The 19,114-nt window shown below is 37.3% G+C and overlaps 1 protein-coding gene across 2 annotated transcripts in view; it reads right to left on the reverse strand.

Annotated features, from left to right (window-relative positions):
* Positions 1-423: 423 nt before the first annotated feature.
* Positions 424-19,114, reverse strand: part of PLCB1 (phospholipase C beta 1) — a 673,888-nt gene continuing 655,197 nt past the window's right edge. Inside the window, exon 32 of one of the 2 annotated variants that reach the window (XM_077872243.1) lies at positions 424-3,731. In XM_077872243.1, coding sequence (XP_077728369.1) covers positions 3,504-3,731 — 228 coding nt within the window. In that variant the 3' untranslated portion in view covers positions 424-3,503. The remainder of the gene's footprint in view (positions 3,732-19,114) is intronic. The other variant, XM_077872244.1, reaches the window with a different exon arrangement.

A 19,114-nucleotide genomic window follows, 5' to 3' on the forward strand; every position in this document is an offset into this window, starting at 1 on the left:
CTGTCTTCCTGCCCCTCCCCCCAAAATAAATAAATAAATAAATAATCAATGTTGCAAAGTCTTTTTATGTCTCATAAGAAAAACTTACATCAAGTACTCTTGTCGGTTTATCTCCACTATTTATTTGTTGGCAAACCTTTGACTGTTTTGCTTTACTTAGCTTCAGTGAAGGAAGGACGGGAGGGTGTCTAAAATGGAAGTAATGGGCAGGTATACCGTCACTCCTGCACGGGGTGGTGGAGTGATAGCGTAATGACAGCTGTGCCTTCTGGCACATACATTGCAGCAGCTAGATTTCTTGTACAGGCGCCAGTGGGCTGTGTCAGGGGGGTCCTTCTGCCCCTTAGTTTGAAGCCTACTCCCACTATCCTGCCAGTCAAAAAAAAAAAAAAGGCTCTGACATCAAGAAATGACACACCTTGGTTGTGTTAAGAAATTTTTATTGTTTCCTTTGGATTTGTGATGAAAGCACATAAAATTACAAGTGGAAGAAACATCATGCCACAAAATTGCATAGAATTATTACAAAAATGTGAATTACGCATTTTAAATAATTTGAGATAGAAGAACCAGAATATGTACACTTTAAGAGTTTCAAATACTTTGTCCTATCTTTTATTTTTCTTCTGAAAAGGCAAAAGTCACAATGTCCAATCCATCACAAACAATATTTATACAGTGCACAAGCGCAACATTACATTCAAAGTAACGCAAGCAATGGCCCTTTCTTTCAGAATTATTTAATGACTGCTTATCTATTACAGGAGCATTAATTAATGTATGGTGATGTTAAAACGTTCAAATGAAATGTTGAAAACCAAAAAGTCACGGCATGTCATTAGAATTTTGAAAATTGGTGTTCACGGCCAAAATCACGCTATTTGCAGTAGCGTAAGGGTATCAGAGGGGCACAGTCTAATTTACGACACAGCTCTAACTCTCTATTATAGGAGAAACCACGGTACAGAATTTCACACATTCAACACAGAACAGGGCAAATACAGAAAGGCACAAAACTGCACATCATATAGACCCTTTTTCTTTATCTTACTCTATTTCAAGTAATATTAATATTGTTAAATGATAGTATCCTTGTAGTAGTTTCAATGATGCAAGATGGACAGTGTTATGCACTACCGCACGACTGCAAAAAGTGTCATTGTACAGATATAAAAATGTGATTACGGTAAATGGCCAAATACAAATGTATTGCAAAATGACTAGAGTCACTAAGAGAATGAAGTCCAACTACCAAAACAGTTTTGTGTAAGTCAGAGTTTTTCCACTTCTGTCTTTCTCTGGACTAATATGTGATCCAATGTTCAATAATAATTATCATTGTGTTTGGTTATGATTGCTATTATTAGTTCATTCTTCTGCAACATTAGACAGTCTGTGATTTTATTTATGATAATGTAGCTTTCAATTGTGCCCATTCTTGCTTCCTTACGATTAATGCCTTTCTTTCAAAGTGCAAAAGTAGTATGATTTACAAAAGATTTCTCTTTCAGTGGAAGATAAATTTTATTAAGTGTCTAATCAATAGACATGTCCTTCAGATCAAAATATAATAATCTCCAAAGAGGTTGGGATTTTTTTCCCCTTGTGTCTTGCTAGATGTGTTTTTTTTAATCACTCTTGCCTAATGTTTGAACTAAGCCTTCATTTTGATTAAAACTTAATTGTGACCTCTACTTATTGCTTAAAGTTAAATAAAATAATTTGCATAAAAATATTAAATTCTTGAAACACAATTTTCAGGACACAACTAGTTTTTGCATTTTAAAATGTTTCGCTAAGCTACAATCAGACAGGTTTATTTCAAAGTAAAATAAAGCTGTGAGTGTCTTTCTTTAGCACGTTAACTTTAATGTTCTTTGTGTTACTCTCTAAATTATATTTTCCTCTATATAATTATTCTCTCTTACTTAAGTTCTTTCAATAATATTTTTGATCAGTTTTACCATGATATAATTTGTTTTTCTTGTGCCACCCAACATAGAAACTTAATAAAAAGACACAGTTAAGTGAATTAAATGTACATAGTAAATATATAATGAATTTTTTTACGTTAGAATAAAATTGAAATCTGCAGACTTAAAAATTATGAAAGATATTAATAAATTTCCATATTGCTGTCCTATACAGTTTTGCATATTCTATTAAAACAAGCTTAACATCTGATACTTAAAATCCAGTTTTTGATCCTGCAAAATATATATCAAATTCATATTCTAAGCTCTAAATCTACCTCAACTTGCATCAATAGTTCCATCAACTGTTTCTTAGAATTTCAATATCATTTAATAGCCACATAATATAGATAGATGTTTGATCATTTTCTTCTCTAGGTGTTTATCCCTGAATTTGGTGTTAAGTCTTGTGGAAGAGACTTGGGTCATTGCCAATTAAAAAAACACACATCTACATTTATATGCATGTAGGAGTGTGTGTATGCACTTACATGGCTGTGTGTGTACATATATACATGGAGATAATATATATCATTTATATGTGGGTCTGTGTATTCTCTAGATAAATATTCAATCTTTATCTCTATAGTAAAAATAAATGAACCATAAAAAATGTGAGACAGCAAAATAACCACAGGAACCTCTTTACTCTGATTGAATCTCTGCTCAACATACATCGGCTCAACTATTTTTATTCAACCAGACAGACTCTTTGTAGTTATTAATAATCTTAGACCAACAACCAATGAATACTCAGACTTTGAGTGCAAATAGTCAACTCGGAAAGCACACTGCCTGGAAGTGTGTGACCAATTTGCTCAAGCAACCAAATATGTTAGCCATATTGCTAAGTCTTGGGATAGCTTCACTGGGCAAGGCTACAGTCAAGTGACTTTTTTTTTTTCAAGAAAGAAAACCAACTTATTTGAATCACTATGGTATCTAATAAAGCCATGTCAGCAACAAATACACTGATGCCTCTATGATAAATAAATTAGCAGACTGCAAGCCGCCAGTACTTGCAAAGCAAAGGATAAAACAATTTAATATGCATGTTAACTTGAAGATATGGTAGTTGAGGGGCAGTTAGGAAAACAAATGCTCAAAGTTGGCTGTTGGATAGTGTTAAATAGTGCTATGCATTTCTCAAACTATTTTTATTACTTTGAAATACTTTACACCAGAGCTTCAAATAAAAACAGGAGTTTGATTTTCTTCAAAAAAAAAGACACTGTCCTTCATTAAATGTCCCATGGAGTCTGGAAGTTTCCTGCTTTGAATTTACTATTGGAAAGAAAACAAAAATCCCACATACATGCACTCTCTACAAGTAGACCTGCAGTAGTGTTCACATAATGCATGGAGCCTGGGCATGAGGATGTTTGCATGGATCCTTCTAGAACTCTCCATTTTGTGTGGATTTTAGGCGAAGGGATGCTTCTCAGGAAGATGCTCCAGGGCAGTGATATTTGTAGTCAGAGAGAGTTCGATGAAGTGGCCATGCATGCTTTGAAGGCCTGGCAGGGACAATCACAGAGGAGTATCAAACTCTTTTCCTGGGTTGTCTCCCTCTAGCTCCTCACTGGAGGGAGGCTTGTGGTTCAGTTTTCCAGGGTCTGAGGCCAGGGAGGGAGGGGCAGAACTGTGATTGCTCTCTTCACTGATCTTCCCTTTCATGGCTTCCTGCACAAACTCCAAGATCTCCAGGGGCAGTCTTTTGAACTTGTCTTGGTACTCTTGCTCCAAGTCCATCTGCAGCTGGGAGACATCAAGAGAGGAGGATGATTTTAGGTCATTTAGTTTTCTATAACCACCCACGGAGAACCTCTTTGGGAGAGATGTACAAAGATGAGGGAGGAATAAATTAATGTAAATACCATCCACTGGTTATCTATAGAGAAGATGTCAAACAGAGAGTTGGACACGTCACTTGTCCATAGCTGAAAGTCAAGTTCAGGTTATGTGTGGCTGTAATAGGGCTAAAGACCTGCAACCGTATAAATACATCCCCCCCCTCCCCCACACACACACATACACAGGCACAGAGGTGAATCTTTTTGAAAACGTTTACAGAAGTAATACACAATGATCTGAAGCTCTTAAATTGAAGGGATTGGAAGCTACTGATAGCTGGGAGTGCCAAGGTCAGCCATACATCAGACTGGGGAGAGGGAAGAGGTGGCTGGAGAGGACGGGGGAGCTCTGAGTGGACTTCACGAAGCAAGGCTTCATCCAGGGACTGGGAAGCCAACACTGAATACTTCTAGAGAGGAGCTCAATGAGTTTTTAAAAAAGATTTGTTTAGGATAAGAGAAAGGGCATGGGGAGTGCAGAGGGGGAGAATCCCCAGAGGACTCTTGGAGGAGCCCATTACGGGGCTCGATCTCACAACACTGACATCTTGACCTGAGCTGAAACCAAGAGTCAGATGTTTGATTCTGCCCCACCTCACGCCTCTCAATGCATTTTTATGAACTGAACGTACTCCTGTAACCAACTTTAACTTCTGTTTTGACTTCTATTATCACCTCTTTGAATCTTTTCTTTTCATTCTAACTTTATTTGCCTTGTAAATTGCTTTAGCTATCCTATAAACTGTCTTTTAATTTATCTATTTAATGGTCTGGATAATGCCCAGACTTTTAAAAGTCACGGAACCCTTTCTTCAAGTACAGACTTAAATGGAAACAGTAATCATAAAACCAATGAAAGCTGGGTGTCTTCCGTGGCTGTGGGGAGGAGCAGGCCAGCAGTGGGTGCTGCCTGCTGGAAAGCTCTGCTGCGCTAAGTCGCCATCAAAACCCAGAATTTTATTTTATTTTATTTTAAAGATTTTATTTATTTATTGAGAGAGAGAGAGAGAGAGAGAGAGCCTGAGCAAGGAGAAGGGGCAGAAGGAGAGGGAGAAACAGACTCTCTGCTGAGCTCGATTCGAGCCTCCATCCGAGGACCCTGAGATCATGACCTGAACCGAATGCAGACGCTTAACTGATTGAGTCACCCAGGCACCTGAAATCCAGAATTTTAAATAAAATTCCCTTTTCTTATTGAATGGTAAGCAGGGAATCTAGTCTTAGAAACAGCATGCGAGACTAATGCTTTTTCTGCTCTTAGCTCCAAGGCAGCTTTTCTTGAGACATGTCCTTTAAGAGGAGGAATTCTAAGGATTTTTTTTTTTGTGGTTCTCAAATTTTTAAGATTTGTGCACACAAATCACCTGGGACCCTGACTTTGTTTCTGATTCAGGAGAGCTGAGTGGGGTCCAAGATCCTGCATACCTCAGTGGCTCCCAGGTAATGGCAATGAGGCTGGTTACTTTGGGCACCCTGCTTAACTTCCTGTCCTGCTTCAACTCTGGACTCCTTATTCTACTTTTTGTCTTGATTCTGGCTAGATGTTCTCCATTGGAGGCTTCTTGCAGTCTCTGCTGCTGCTTTCCCTGCACCTGGACCATCCAGGGTTAAGACAGTGCTCGGGGCATCTGTCCCTCGGTGCTGTGACCCCATTTCCTTACTCATATTCTGGACAGTGTCAGCAGCATGAGGAGAACACCCTCTTTCGTTCAACCCCTTTGCTCTTTCTTTTATGCTAGAGAAATTCTGCCAAGAGTTAGTTATATAATATAGTTCCATAATCTCTCATTTGCAGTTCTAAAACCCCTAAAGATCTGAAATCCAGAACTTTTTTTGTCAATTTGTGGCAAACACATAGACATTAATTGATATAAGGTTATTTATCATCCTTATGCATTTCACTGAATGTGAATAACTATGCATGGTACTATAGGCTTATCAATTTGTATGACTATGAAGATGGCCAAGCACCCCTCTAGAGTATTATGCTCACAGTATATGCATTATATGTCACTTTCTAAAATCAGAAAAATTATTAATTCCAACAAACAATGACCCCAACAGTCTCACATAATGGATTATGGATCTGAGTTACCTTTTTTGTTTTTTTCTCCATGTCAAAAAGTGCCTGATAAAAATGACTCGGCCTAAGTATTGAAAGTCAACTATTCTTCCCAAATATAAAATGTAGGGTATTTACGAACATATTATGCAAGCATATGAATTCTAATAAGCCAAGGAGGAAATGCACTATGAGAAGGGCACTCTTGGGGCTCTGTGATTGACATTGCTACAATGGAGCAAAGGCACCTTCACACACAGCTGCTCCCTCCCTGTTGGGAACAGGTGAGCCATTGAAACATCACAGACTAGAGGACAACGGCCGATTCTTTCCCAGGTACCTCAACAATTTAGAAGGGAATGGAGCTTTTACGGTAGTGAAATCTTAACCTGGTGTTTGGCAGTTCTCATTAACTACCATCCAGGTGTCATCATTGATTTGTCTCAATATTAATTCAGCAATGCATGCTGTTCAAGTTTGGTTTCTAAGGGGATACAAGGAAAGGAAGAAAAGCAAGGGATTTCACATTTAAGAAACAGTAGATTATTGTTTTCCTTTAGGTCACTGTTGGAAACCTTTAACTTTAGACATGTTGTATATTACCTAGTGGTTCAATTTATCTTAGGTCAGTAGTAGACAAGACCCAATGGTGCTAGATAGAGCTGTTTCCTTTTTTAAAATTTATATATAAGAAAGAATCTGAAATGTGAGACACTGTCAAATACCTAAAGCTAACATTTTTGAATAATTTTTAATAATCTAATTTTAAAATAATCTAATTAAAAAAAATAATCTAATTTTAATAATTATGATTTTACACCCAGTTCTAGCGTTTAAGGTCTTTCCCTGGCATGCCACAAAGCAATGCCCTAGGACACCAGCTGAGTGTCCCATAATTTCACTCAGTTATAATATTATCTATCTGGAGATAGCATCAGGTCCTAACAAGTTCAGAGCTCAGTCCTATAAGGCTGTCCCCCACTTTCACTTCATTTCAGATGTCAGTTGCAAGTCCAGTTTGTCACCTGTGATTCTAACTGAATATAGATTGGCCATTCCAATGATCCCCTCATTGGGTTTGATTAATCTGCTACAGTGGCTGGCAGAACTCAAATATTTTACTTACTAGATTACAGGCTTCTTATAAAAGAGTGTAGCTCAAGAACAGCTAGGTGGAAGAGATACACAGGGCAAGGTATAGGGAAAAGGGTGTGGAACTACCATGTTCTTTGAGCACCAATCTCTCTGGATCTCCTTCCACATGTTCACCAACTCAGAAGGTCCTCAAACCACATCTCTTTGGGTTTCCATGGAAGCTTCATTAGGTTGGCATGGTTGATTACATCATTAGCCATTGGCTATTGATTCAGCCTCCTGGCCACCTTATCTCCCTGGAGGTTAGTGTTGGGACTGTAAAGTCCAACCCGCCATGGCAAGTTAGTCCAACCCTCCTGGCAGTCAGTCCCCATCTTTAGGTTACCTAGGGCTTTTTGAAAAGTCATCTTATTAACATAACAGAGGACACCTTTGGTTGCTCATCATTTAGGAAATTTCAAGGGTTTTTTTTTTTTAGGAAATCTGTGCCAGGAACTGGGATGAAGACTGAATATGTATTTCTTACTATAAATAACAATATCAGGGGTGTGGGGCAAGATGGCAGAGGAGTAGGGTCCCCAAGTCACCTGTCCCCACAAACTTACCGAGATAACTTTCAAATCATCCTGAAAACGTACAAATTCAACCTGAGATTTAAAGAGAGAACAGCTGGAATGCTACAGAGAGGAGTTTGCACTTCTAACAAGTACAACTCGTTTTTTAGCCACTTTGCACTGAGCAAAATGACTAGAAAGAAGAACTTACCACAAAAGAAAGAATCAGAAACAGTACTCTCTGCCACAGAGTTACAGAATTTGGATTACAATATGATGTCAGAAAGCCAATTCAGAAGCACAATTATATAGATAATGGTGGCTCTGAAAAAAGCATAAAGGATTCGAGACTTCATGACTGCAGAATTTAGATCTAATCAGGCCAAAATTAAAAATCATTTAAATGAGATGTAATCCAAACTGGAGGTCCTAATGATGAGGGTTAATGAGGTAGAAGAAAGCGTGAGTGACATAGAAGACAAGTTGATGACAAGGAAGGAAGCTGAGGGAAAAAGAGAAAAACAATTAAAAAAAAAAACATGAGGAAAGGTCAAGGGAAATAAATGACAGCCTCAGAAGGAAAAACCTACATTTAATTGGGGTTCCAGAGGGTGCCAAAAGGGACAGAGGACCAGAAAGCATATTTGAACAAATCATAGCTGAGAACTTCCCTAATTTGGGGAGGGAAACAGGCATTCAGATCCAAGAGATAGGAGAGGTTCCCCCCCCCGACTAAAATCAATAAAAACCGTTCAACACCTCGACATCTAATAGTGAAACTTGCAAATTCCTAAGATAAAGAGAAAATCCTTAAAGCAGCAAGTGACAAGAGATCCTTGACTTATATGGGGAGAAATATTAGATTAACAGCAGACCTCTCCACAGAGACCTGGCAGGCCAGAAAGGACTGGCAGGATATATTCAGGGTTCTAAATGAGAAGAACATGCAGCCAAGAATACTCTATCCAGCAAGGCTGTCATTCAGAATAGAAGGAGAGATAAAGAACTTCCAAGATAGTCAGAAACTGAAAGAATAAGCGACCACCAAAGCAGATCTACAAGAAATATTAAGGGGGACTCTGTAAAAGAAAGAAGATGTCCAAAGAAATAATCCACAAAACAGGGACTGAATAGGTATTATGATGACATTAAATTCATATCTTTCGGTAGTAACTTTGAACGTGAATGGGCTTAATGACCATCAAAAGGTGCAGGTTTCAGACTGGGTAAAAAAGCAAGACCCATCTATTTGCTGTCTACAAGAGACTCATTTTAGACCTAAGGATACCTACAGCCTGAAAATGAAAGGTTGGAGAACCATTTACCATTCAAATGGTCTTCAAAAGAAAGCAAGGGTGGCAATCCTCATATCAGATAAATGAAAGTTTATCCCAAAGATTGTAGTAAGAGATGAAGAGGGACACTATATCATACTTAAAGGATCTATCCAACAAGTGGACTTAACAATCAAGAATATTTATGCCCCTAATGTGGGAGCTGCCAAGTATATCAATTAATAACCAAAGTTAAGACATACTTAGATAATAATACACTAATACTGGGAGACTTCAACATGGCACTTTCTGCAAATGACAAATCTTCTAGCACAACATCTCCAAAGAAACAAGAGCTTTAAATGATACACTGGACCAGATGGATTTCACAGAAATTTACAGAACTTTACAACCAAACGCAACTGAATACACATTCTTCTCAAGTGCACATGGAACTTTCTCCAGAAGAGACCACATACTGGGTCACAAATCAGGTTTTAACCGATACCAAAAGATTAGGATTGTCCCCTGCATATTTTCAGACCATAATGCTTTGAAACTTGACCTCAATCACAAGAAGAAATTTGGAAGAAATTCAAACATGTGGAGGTTAAAGAACATCCTGCTAAAAGATGAAAGGGTCAACCGGGAAATTAGAAAAGAATTTAAAAGATTCATGGAAACTAATGAGAATGAAGATACAACCATTCAAAATCTTTGGAATACAACAAAAGCAGTCCTGAGAGGGAAATACATCACAATACAAGCATCCCTCAAAAAATTGGAAAAAACTCAAATACACAAGCTAACCTTGTACCTAAAGGAACTGGAGAAAGAACAGCAAATAAAACCTACACCAAACAGAAGAAGAGAGTTAATAAAGATTTGAGCATAACTCAATGAAATAGACATCAGAAAAACTGTAGAACAGAGCAACAAAACCAGGAGTTGGTTCTTGGAAAGAATTCATAAGATAGATAAACCACTAGCCAGCCTTATTAAAAACAAAAGAGAAAAAATTGAAAAAAAACAAAAAGAGAAAAGACTCAAATTAATAAAATCATGAATTAAAAAGGAGAGGTCACAACTAATACCAAGGAAATACAAACTATTTTAAAAACATATCATGAGCAGCTATATGCCAATAAATTAGGCAACCTAGAAGAAATGGATGCATTTCTGGAAAACCACAAATTATCAAAACTGGAACAGGAAGAAATAGAAAACCTGAACAGGCCAATAACCAGGGAGGAAATTGAAGCAGTCATCAAAGAAGTCCAGAGCCAGATGGCTTCCCAGGGGAATTCTATCAAACGTTTAAAGAAGAATTAATACCTATTCTACTAAAGCTGTTCCAAAAGATAGAAAGAGATGGAATACTTCCAAACTCATCCTATGAGGCCAGCATCACCATAATTCCAAAACCAAAGACCTTACCAAAAAGGAGAATTATAGACCAATATCCTTGATGAACACAGATGCAAACATTCTCAGCAAGATACTAGCCAATAGGATCCAACAGTACATTAAGCAGATGATTCATCATGACCAAGTGGGATTTATCCCCGAGATGCAAGGCTGGTTCAACACTCATAAAGCAATCAACATGATAGATCATATCAACAAGAGAAAAAAACAGGAACCGTATGATCCTCTCAATAGATGCAGAGAATATATTTGACAAAATACAGCATCCATTCATGATCAAAACTCTTCAGAGTGTAGGGATAGAGGAACATTCCTCAGCATCTTAAAAGCCATCTACAAAAGCGCACAGCAAACATCACTCTCAATGGGGAAACACTGGGAGCCTTTCCCCTAAGATCAGGAATACGACAGGGATGTCCACTCTCACCACTGTTATTCAGCATACTACTAGAAGTCCTAGCTTCAGCAATCAGGTAACAAAAAGAAATAAAAAGCATTCAAATTGGCAAAGAAGAAGTCAAACTCTCCCTCTTTGCAGATGACATGATACTGAACATAGAAAACCCAAAATACTCCACCCCAAGATTGCTAGAACTCATACAGCAATTCATCAATGTGGCAGGATACAAAATCAATGCCGAAAAATCAGTGGTATTTCTATACACTAACAATGAGACTGAAGAAAGATAAATTAAGGAGTCAATCTTCTTTACAATTGCACCCAAAAGCATAATATACCTAGGAATAAACCTAACCAAAGAGGCAAAGGATCTATACCCTAAAAACTACAGAACACTTCTGAAAGAATTTGAGGAAGACATCAAGAGATCGAAAAATATTCCATGCTCATGATTAGAAGAATTAATATTGTGAAAATGTCAATGCTACCCAGGGCAATTTACACATTTAATGCAATCCCTATCAAAATACCATGGACTTTCTTCAGAAAGTTGGAACAAACCATCTTAAGATTTGTGTGGAATCAGAAAAGACCCCAAATAGCCAGAAGAATATTGAAAAAGAAAACCATAGCTGGGGGCATCACAATGCCAGATTGCAGGTTGTACTACAAAGCCGTGATCATCAAAACTTGTGGTACTAGCATAAAAACAGACACATAGATGAATGGAATAGAATAGAGAATCCAGGAATGGGCCCTCAACTCTATGGTCAACTAATATTCATGAAAGCAGGAAAAACTATCCACTGGAAAAAGGACAGTCTCTTCAAGAAATGGTGCTGGGAAACTTGGACAGCCACGTGCAGAAGAATGAAACTAGACCATTCTCTTACACCATACACAAAGATAAAGTAAAAATGGATGAAACATCTAAATGTGAGACATGAATCCATAAAAATCCTAGAGAACACAGACAACACCCTTTTTGAATTTGGCCACAGCAACTTCTTGCAAGATACATCTATGAAGGCAAGGGAAACAAAAGCAAAAATTAATTATTGGGACTTAAGATAAAAAGCTTCTGCACAGCAAAAGAAACAGTCAATAAAACTAAAAGACAACCTAGGAATGGGAGAAGATATTTGCAAATAACATATCAGATAAAGGGCTAGTATCCAAGATCTATAAAGAACTTAATTAAACTCAACAGCAAAGAAACAAACAATTCAAGCATGAAATGGGCAAAAGACATGAACAGAAATGTCACAGAGGAAGACATAGACATGGCCAACAAGCACATGAGAAAATGCTCCGCATCACTGGCCATCAAGGAAATACAAATCAAAACCACAATGAGATACCACCTCACACCAGTGAGAATGGTGAAAATTAACAAGGCAGGAAACCACAAATGTTGGAGAGGATGCGGAGAAGAGGGAACCCTCTTACACTGTTGGTGGGAATGTGAACTGGTACAGCCACTCTGGAAAACTGTGTGGAGGTTCCTCAAAGAGTTACAAATAGACCTGCCCTACAACCCAGCAATTGCACTGCTGGGGATTTACCCCAAAGATACAGATGCAGTGAAACACCGGGACACCTGCACCCCGATGTTTATAGCAGCAACGTCCACAATTGCCAAACTGTGGAAGGAGCCTCGGTGTCCATCGAAAGATGAATGGATAAAGAAGATGTGGTTTATGTATACAATGGAATATTACTCAGCCACTAGAAATGACAAATACCCACCATTTGCTTCAACATGGTTGGAACTGGAGGGTATTATGCTGAGTGAAGTAAGTCAATCAGAGAAAGACAAACATTATATGGTCTCATTCATTTGGGGAATATAAAAAATAATGAAGGGGAATAAAGGGTAAAGGAGAGAAAATGAGTGGGAAATATTAGTGAGGGTGACAGAACATGGAAGACTCCTAACTCTGGGAAATGAATAAGGGGTAGTGGAAGAGGAGGTTGGTGGGGGGTTGGGGTGACTGGGTGACGGGTACTGAGGTGGGCACTTGATGGGATGAACACTGGGTGTTATGCTATATGTTGGCAAATCGAACTCCAATAAAAAATATATAAAAATACTTTAGATCTAAAAAATAAATAAAAAATAACAATATCACAGTAATAATAATTAAGTAATTATTTAAAATAATTTTAAGAGGTTTATTTATTTATTCATGAGAGACACAGAGAGTGAGGCAGAGACACAGGTAGGGGGAGAAACAGGCTCCCCAGTGCAATACTTGATCCCAGGACCCCGGGATCACACCCTGAGCCACCCAGTTGCCCCTAAAATAAGTTTTGGTTATTGACCCAGTTGTGGCTAAATTACAATTTTAGTGGACTCTTCTTTTATCATGGGGTTTGATAGCTTGTAATTATATTCTAAACTACTTTAATAAATTAAGATAATTTATTAACTATATTAATTTTATTTATGTTACATGCCATATTTCATTCTTATAAAAAATCAGTTATTAATAAAATAATTTCAAAATTGCCTTTATTATTAGATTTCAAATTAGAGCTATCCTTTTATTTTTGTTTCTTGTAAATGGAATACTTGTTCATTTTAAAAAAAATATGAAGAGCAAAGCCTGAATTTGTTCCCAAAAAGTTCCATTCATCAGGAGTTTAGAATTATTCCAGCCTAGGAATAGGGGTCACAAACTCAGATGTTCGCGGGGAATCAGGCAAATCATGAAAATAAGTTGGAGTGGTGGGGAGGGTATGCTCTTTAAAGGGATAGCAGAAACTCATCTCTAGCTAATGTTTGCAAAACTTGTTTTTCAAGAAAAGTCAGAAATTTAAATTTTCATGAAAGATCTGATTTTTTATTGTTGGCAGTCAATTTGAACCATGTTCATGATTTCTGTTGGGCTTGTGGAGGGTTTCTACTTCTGTCCTAGCAGATTTAAATCTGGTTTAGACCAGAAAACTCAGGGATTGGTTTGACTATGCATTTTCAGTTTGGATCCCTCCTACTTTTGCCTCTCCACCACTCTGAGCTTCAGATGGTTCTCCCCGGAACACCAGGCTTGCTCTTGATCATCCTTCTGCTGGGCTTCAGTGCTATTCCATCTAATTTCCAGATTCTGGTTCACATCTTCATTGAGTATTGAGTGTCTACTCTCTGTAACTCAAGCTACAGGCTCTGAGGGAATGATAAGCTAATTGCAAAAATGATAGCAATTCCTCACCCCTCCTGGTACTCCTGGTCTTGTCAGTGTCTCTCATCAAAGAGGAGAGTTGTATTTTTCATCTTCCTGATTTCATCTCCTTGTGATTTGCTTTGTCCAGTAGAATGTGTCAGAGGGACAACATGCAGTTCTCAGCCTAGGCCTCAAAAGGCTTCATGTGATTCGGCTCTCACTGTTGGAAGCTTACTGAGCCATTATGTGAAGAAGCTAGCTTGCTGCAGGAGGAGATATATGACCCAGTTATACCCCTCTCCATCACTTCAAATGACTATCAGACACGAGAGCGAAGCTATTGTATAACAGCCAGCCCTTAGCTGACCCACCAGCTAAACATAGATTTGAGTAAGGCTACTGAGGCCAATTGAGCCTGACTCAGACCAGAGTTGCCCAGCCAGTTCATAGACTTATGAGCTTAGGAAATGCTTACTGTGTTATGCCACTCAGTTTTGTGGGTTTTTTGTTAGGCAGCAGTATTACGGCAATAACTACCTGATATAGTAGAGGAATTCAAAGGACAGTCATATATGGCCTGGTTCCATGAAGTACTCATTTAATTCAGCTGGCACCATCTTTTTATTGCTGTAATCCTAAACACATTCTTGAGGGAAAATCACCATAGGACTGATAGATCTTCATGAAAAATCTGACTTGGGAGAATATGCTTTTTATGGACCTTTTCTATAACATTAACAAACATGAGCTTGCTTGCTCTTAAATTTATAAGATCTATTTTTAAGAAATGGGCAAAAAAAGAAGGGAGATATGGTCAAATTTAATCTCTAATTTTAAGGCAAATTGTTACATCACATTCAAATATTAATAAATAAGAGCATTGTCAGAGTTTGTTTTTTTTTTTTTTTAAAGATTTTATTTATTGATTTAAGAGAGAGAGAGAGTGCAGGAGCACACACACGCAGCAGGGGGGTGCAGAGGGAAAGGGAGAAGCAGACTCCCTGCTGAGCACCAAGCCCAATGTGGGGCAAGATCCTAGGACCCTGAGACCATGACCTGAGCCAAAGGCAGATGCTTAACCAACTGAGTCACCCAGGTGCCCCCAGAGTTTGTTTTAGTATGGGCTTAGTTTTCTAATTTGACTATCTGGACTCAATTTCTAAATTTCTCAGTTAACTTTCTTTTCAAAAGATGTTGCCTACTCATAGCTTCTGTGAACTCTGGGTAGTTAAGCAGGAAAATGCAACACAGTCAAATTCAAATGGTTTTAGCTCTGCTTGAGTATAATGTCCAAGATTTTTGCATTTGGGATGCTATTCTGCCTCTGACATTTTTTTCAACTGCCTTAAAAAAAATTAAGGAAGAGATTTTATCTAGTTATGCAAAGTTTTCAGATTCATTAGTGTAAGTGAAGACACAGGAGAAAGCAAAGTTACTATGAAGGTTAGTTTGCAAACAGGAGAGAATACTCAATATAATGTAAATGTGGCATAAATATAAAATAAGGCACATTATGGAGTTAGTAAAGAGATATAATCAATATCAACTTTCCAAGGAAACAAACTGAAACCAGAGTATAATAAGGTAAGTGGAATACCAAGGACAGAAGAACTGCTAAAATATAAAAAACAAACAAAACAAAACAAAGAAAAACCTGCTACAGCAAAGGCACAGACAGAGATAGAAGATTTAGGGAGATCTTTTGGTCCAACTCAAGTCATTTTGCCCAATGAAGTATATTAAAGACCTTAATATAAAACACAAAGTAAAAAAAAAAATCTTAGGAAAAAATCTGGGTGAATAATTGAATAATCATAGAGTATAGAGACCTTCTCAAGCAACACAGGAAAACTGTAAGCTACAAAGAAAAAAATTTACTAGGTATGCAGTTGATCCTTAAACAGTGTAGGGGACAAAGCTGCCAACTTCCTGCACAGCCAAAAATCCAAGTCTCATTTTTGACTCCTCCCAGAATTTAGCTGTTAATAGCTTATTATTGACTAGAAGCTTTGCCAATAACATAAACAATTAACACATATTTTAACACATATTTTATGTTATATGCATTGCAAATTGTATTCCTACAATAAAGTAAGCTAGAGGAAATAATGTTTTTAAAGAAAATGATAAGGAAGAGAAAATACATTTATAATACTATGTGGGAAAAATCCATTTTTAAGTAGACCTATTCAAATGCATGTTGTTCAAGGGTCACTGTATTTATCTAAGTGAAAATAATATTTTTTTTTTGGTGAAAAAGTGGACAAACCTCAAGCAATTCATAGGAGAAGTGCAAATATCCAATATATATTTGAGCAATCGCTCACTCTCCTTGACAATAAGAGATATCCAATAGTACATTTTTTAAGGGACATAATGGTAGGGGAAAGAAAGGTTTGTTAAAGGGGCAATAACATCTGGGGAGAAGTGGACATTTTCAAACATTAGGCAATAATCTGATATCTATAATATTTACAAGAAGGAAAATGTACATAGCTTTTCACCTAGCAAATCCACACGTGGGAAGGGAATCTGGCCCAGAGAAATGAAAGCACCAACGTAAAAGGATAGAAGCACCAAACTTACTGCAGCATTGTTTGCAGAGGCAAAAACAAAACCTACCACCATCAAAAACAAAAACAAACCACAACAAAATAACAGCGACAACCACAAAAACCTTGAAAACAACTCTAATAATCTTGATATTTTGCTACATGTAAACGTTTTTATTGTCTATCACTCTATTATTTTGGCGAATCATTTGAAAATAAATTTCAGATATCACAACCCTTGATCCATAGACATTACACCATTCTCCTAAAAATAAAGATATTTTCTTACTTACAGCAATACCTTAATCATGTCAAGGACATTAATAGTAATTCCTTAATGTTGCCCAACGTCTGTCGATGTTCAAATTTTCCCAGTGCTACCTCTCCCAAATTTTCTAGCTTTTTTAAAAACCAGAATTCAAAGTTCTTGCATTGCATTAGATTGTGATGTCTTCCTCTTTTTTTTTTTTTAACACTTGAGTTATTAACAGTTTTAATTTTTTTATGACTTGGATTTTTTGAAGAGTTCTGTTTAATTTTTTTTAAAGATTTTATTTATTTATTCATGAGAGATATATTTATAGAGCGGCAGAGACATAGGCAGAGGGAGAAGCAGGCTCCCCACTGGGAGCCCAGTGCAGACTCAATCCCAGGACCCAGGATCACGACCTAAGCCAAAGGCAAACGCTGAACCACTGAACTACCCAGGTGCCCTCCGTTAAACTTTCTGAGAGAATGCCCACATTCTGAATTTGTCTGATTATTTCTTTGGGGTGCCATTTAAATTGGTCCAAGAAAACCTGCCTTTTCTGTAAATTAGAAGTTAGGCCTGTAAGCTTGATTAGATGGGGATTAAACATTTATTTGGGCAAGAAGACTCAATAGGTATTCTTTTATACCTCCTATCCTAATGTATTGTGAGTCCTATTATCAGGTGGTCGCATTATCAGCAATGTTAAATTTGATCACTTGCCTAAAAGTGGTAAATACCAGATTTCAACTTTGTCAAGACAATTTTTCCTTTGGCTATTGGTAATTATTCTATGGGGTAAAACTCTGAATGCATATAAAGTTTCTTTAGCACACTTTCATGAAATTGATGATTCTCGCTATCTTATTAAGGGTAAATGGCAATTTTCTAATTCTTTTTTATTTAGCTAGTATTCTTCTGTAAGGAAGAGCTTTCCCTTGTCACGTTGAGATGAACCAGAGTTCCTCCTAAAAAAGGCAGAGTACGCATTTAATTCTCTTCCTTTGATTTCACAAATATTCTGAGTAAGGAGTTGGAGCAATGATAATTTCAAAAGTTAGCAAGTGAGTTTTCTTTTCCTTCTCTCTCTTTGAAAATGACTACAGGCAATATATTTTTATTTCTATTTATTCCTTTTGTCTTTTTTAAAAGATTTTATATATTTATTCATGAGAGAAACATAGAGAGAGGCAGAGACATAGGCAGAGGAAGAAGCAGGCTCCTTGTGAGGAGCCCAATGTGGGACTTGATCCCAGGACCCTGGGATCATGCCCTGAGCTGAAAGTGGATGTCCAACCACTGAACCATCCAGGTGCCCCTATTCCCTTTGTTTAAATCAGTTGGAGTCATTATTCTTTTCTGAGCTCAAATTGTCCCATATGATGCCAGCAGAAACCTTTTCAGGGCATTACCCTGGGTCCTTTTGACATGCCCTCATTAGATTTTGAGCACTTGCTTGTTTTTCTAGGTAAAATAAGATAAGTCAGCCACCTCTTTGTGCTTTCTCTGCCTCAGACCAGGAATCAGCTACTTTTCCAGGGAGCCTTTATTGGAGAAGTTTAGTAACCAATCTTGGCTGCTATAGGTGCTCACTACTACCAGACTGTCATGGTGTTTAGGCCTGCAGGGGACATTAGGACATGTATTTCTGAAAAAATAGTTAGTATGTATTGACATCTTGAATTAAGTAATTAATTTATTTATTTTAAAGATTCTATTTATTCATGAGAAACAAACAGAGAGAGGCAGAGACATAGGCAGAGGGAGAAGCAGGCTCCCTGTGGGGAACCTGATGTGGGACTCCATCTCCAGATCCTGGGATAATGCCCTGAGCCGAAGGCAGACACTCAACCACCAAGCCACCCAGGTGCCCCAACATCTCAAATTAATTAAATAATTATTTATTTATTTAATTTTAACATCTCAAATTTAAATGCAACACGATAGAATTTTGTCTCAATTTCTCTGATTTTATATTTCTATGTTTCTTATATTTTGTAACTAATTTTGTATATTTTGCTTTCTGGCAACATCATATTTGCTTATTTGCTTTACATTTTCAGTAATATGAAAATAGTTTCAATATTGTGAGCTAACAGTAAAATAACCATGTGAAGCTTAAGACGTTTTTGAGGTTCTGTTTTTCACAGAGTATATCCACCAAGGATGCACAATTATATTACCCTGCAAAAGTTCACTTGAAATAATTGTTATTTGTATAGTTACATTACTTTTGATACACATACAAAAATATGTTTCAGTTTGTTCTCTCATTAGACACTTTTTATTATTTCACTTTCTTTTTCTTTCTCTGGAAATATCTGCTGTATTTTTGAAAATGTAATTCCTCACAGTCTCTTAACCCTTTTAAAAATATCTCTGGCCTTTGGGAAATGCATGTGGTAATATGGTACTGAAATTATCTTGCTCAAGATATTTTAAAATTTACTGCTAAAAAAATTTACTGCTAAAGATTAGGGAAAATAATAAAACTCACAAACATGCAAAA

Source organism: Canis aureus, chromosome 26 (assembly GCF_053574225.1).
Source record: "Canis aureus isolate CA01 chromosome 26, VMU_Caureus_v.1.0, whole genome shotgun sequence".
Taxonomy (NCBI): domain Eukaryota; kingdom Metazoa; phylum Chordata; class Mammalia; order Carnivora; family Canidae; genus Canis; species Canis aureus.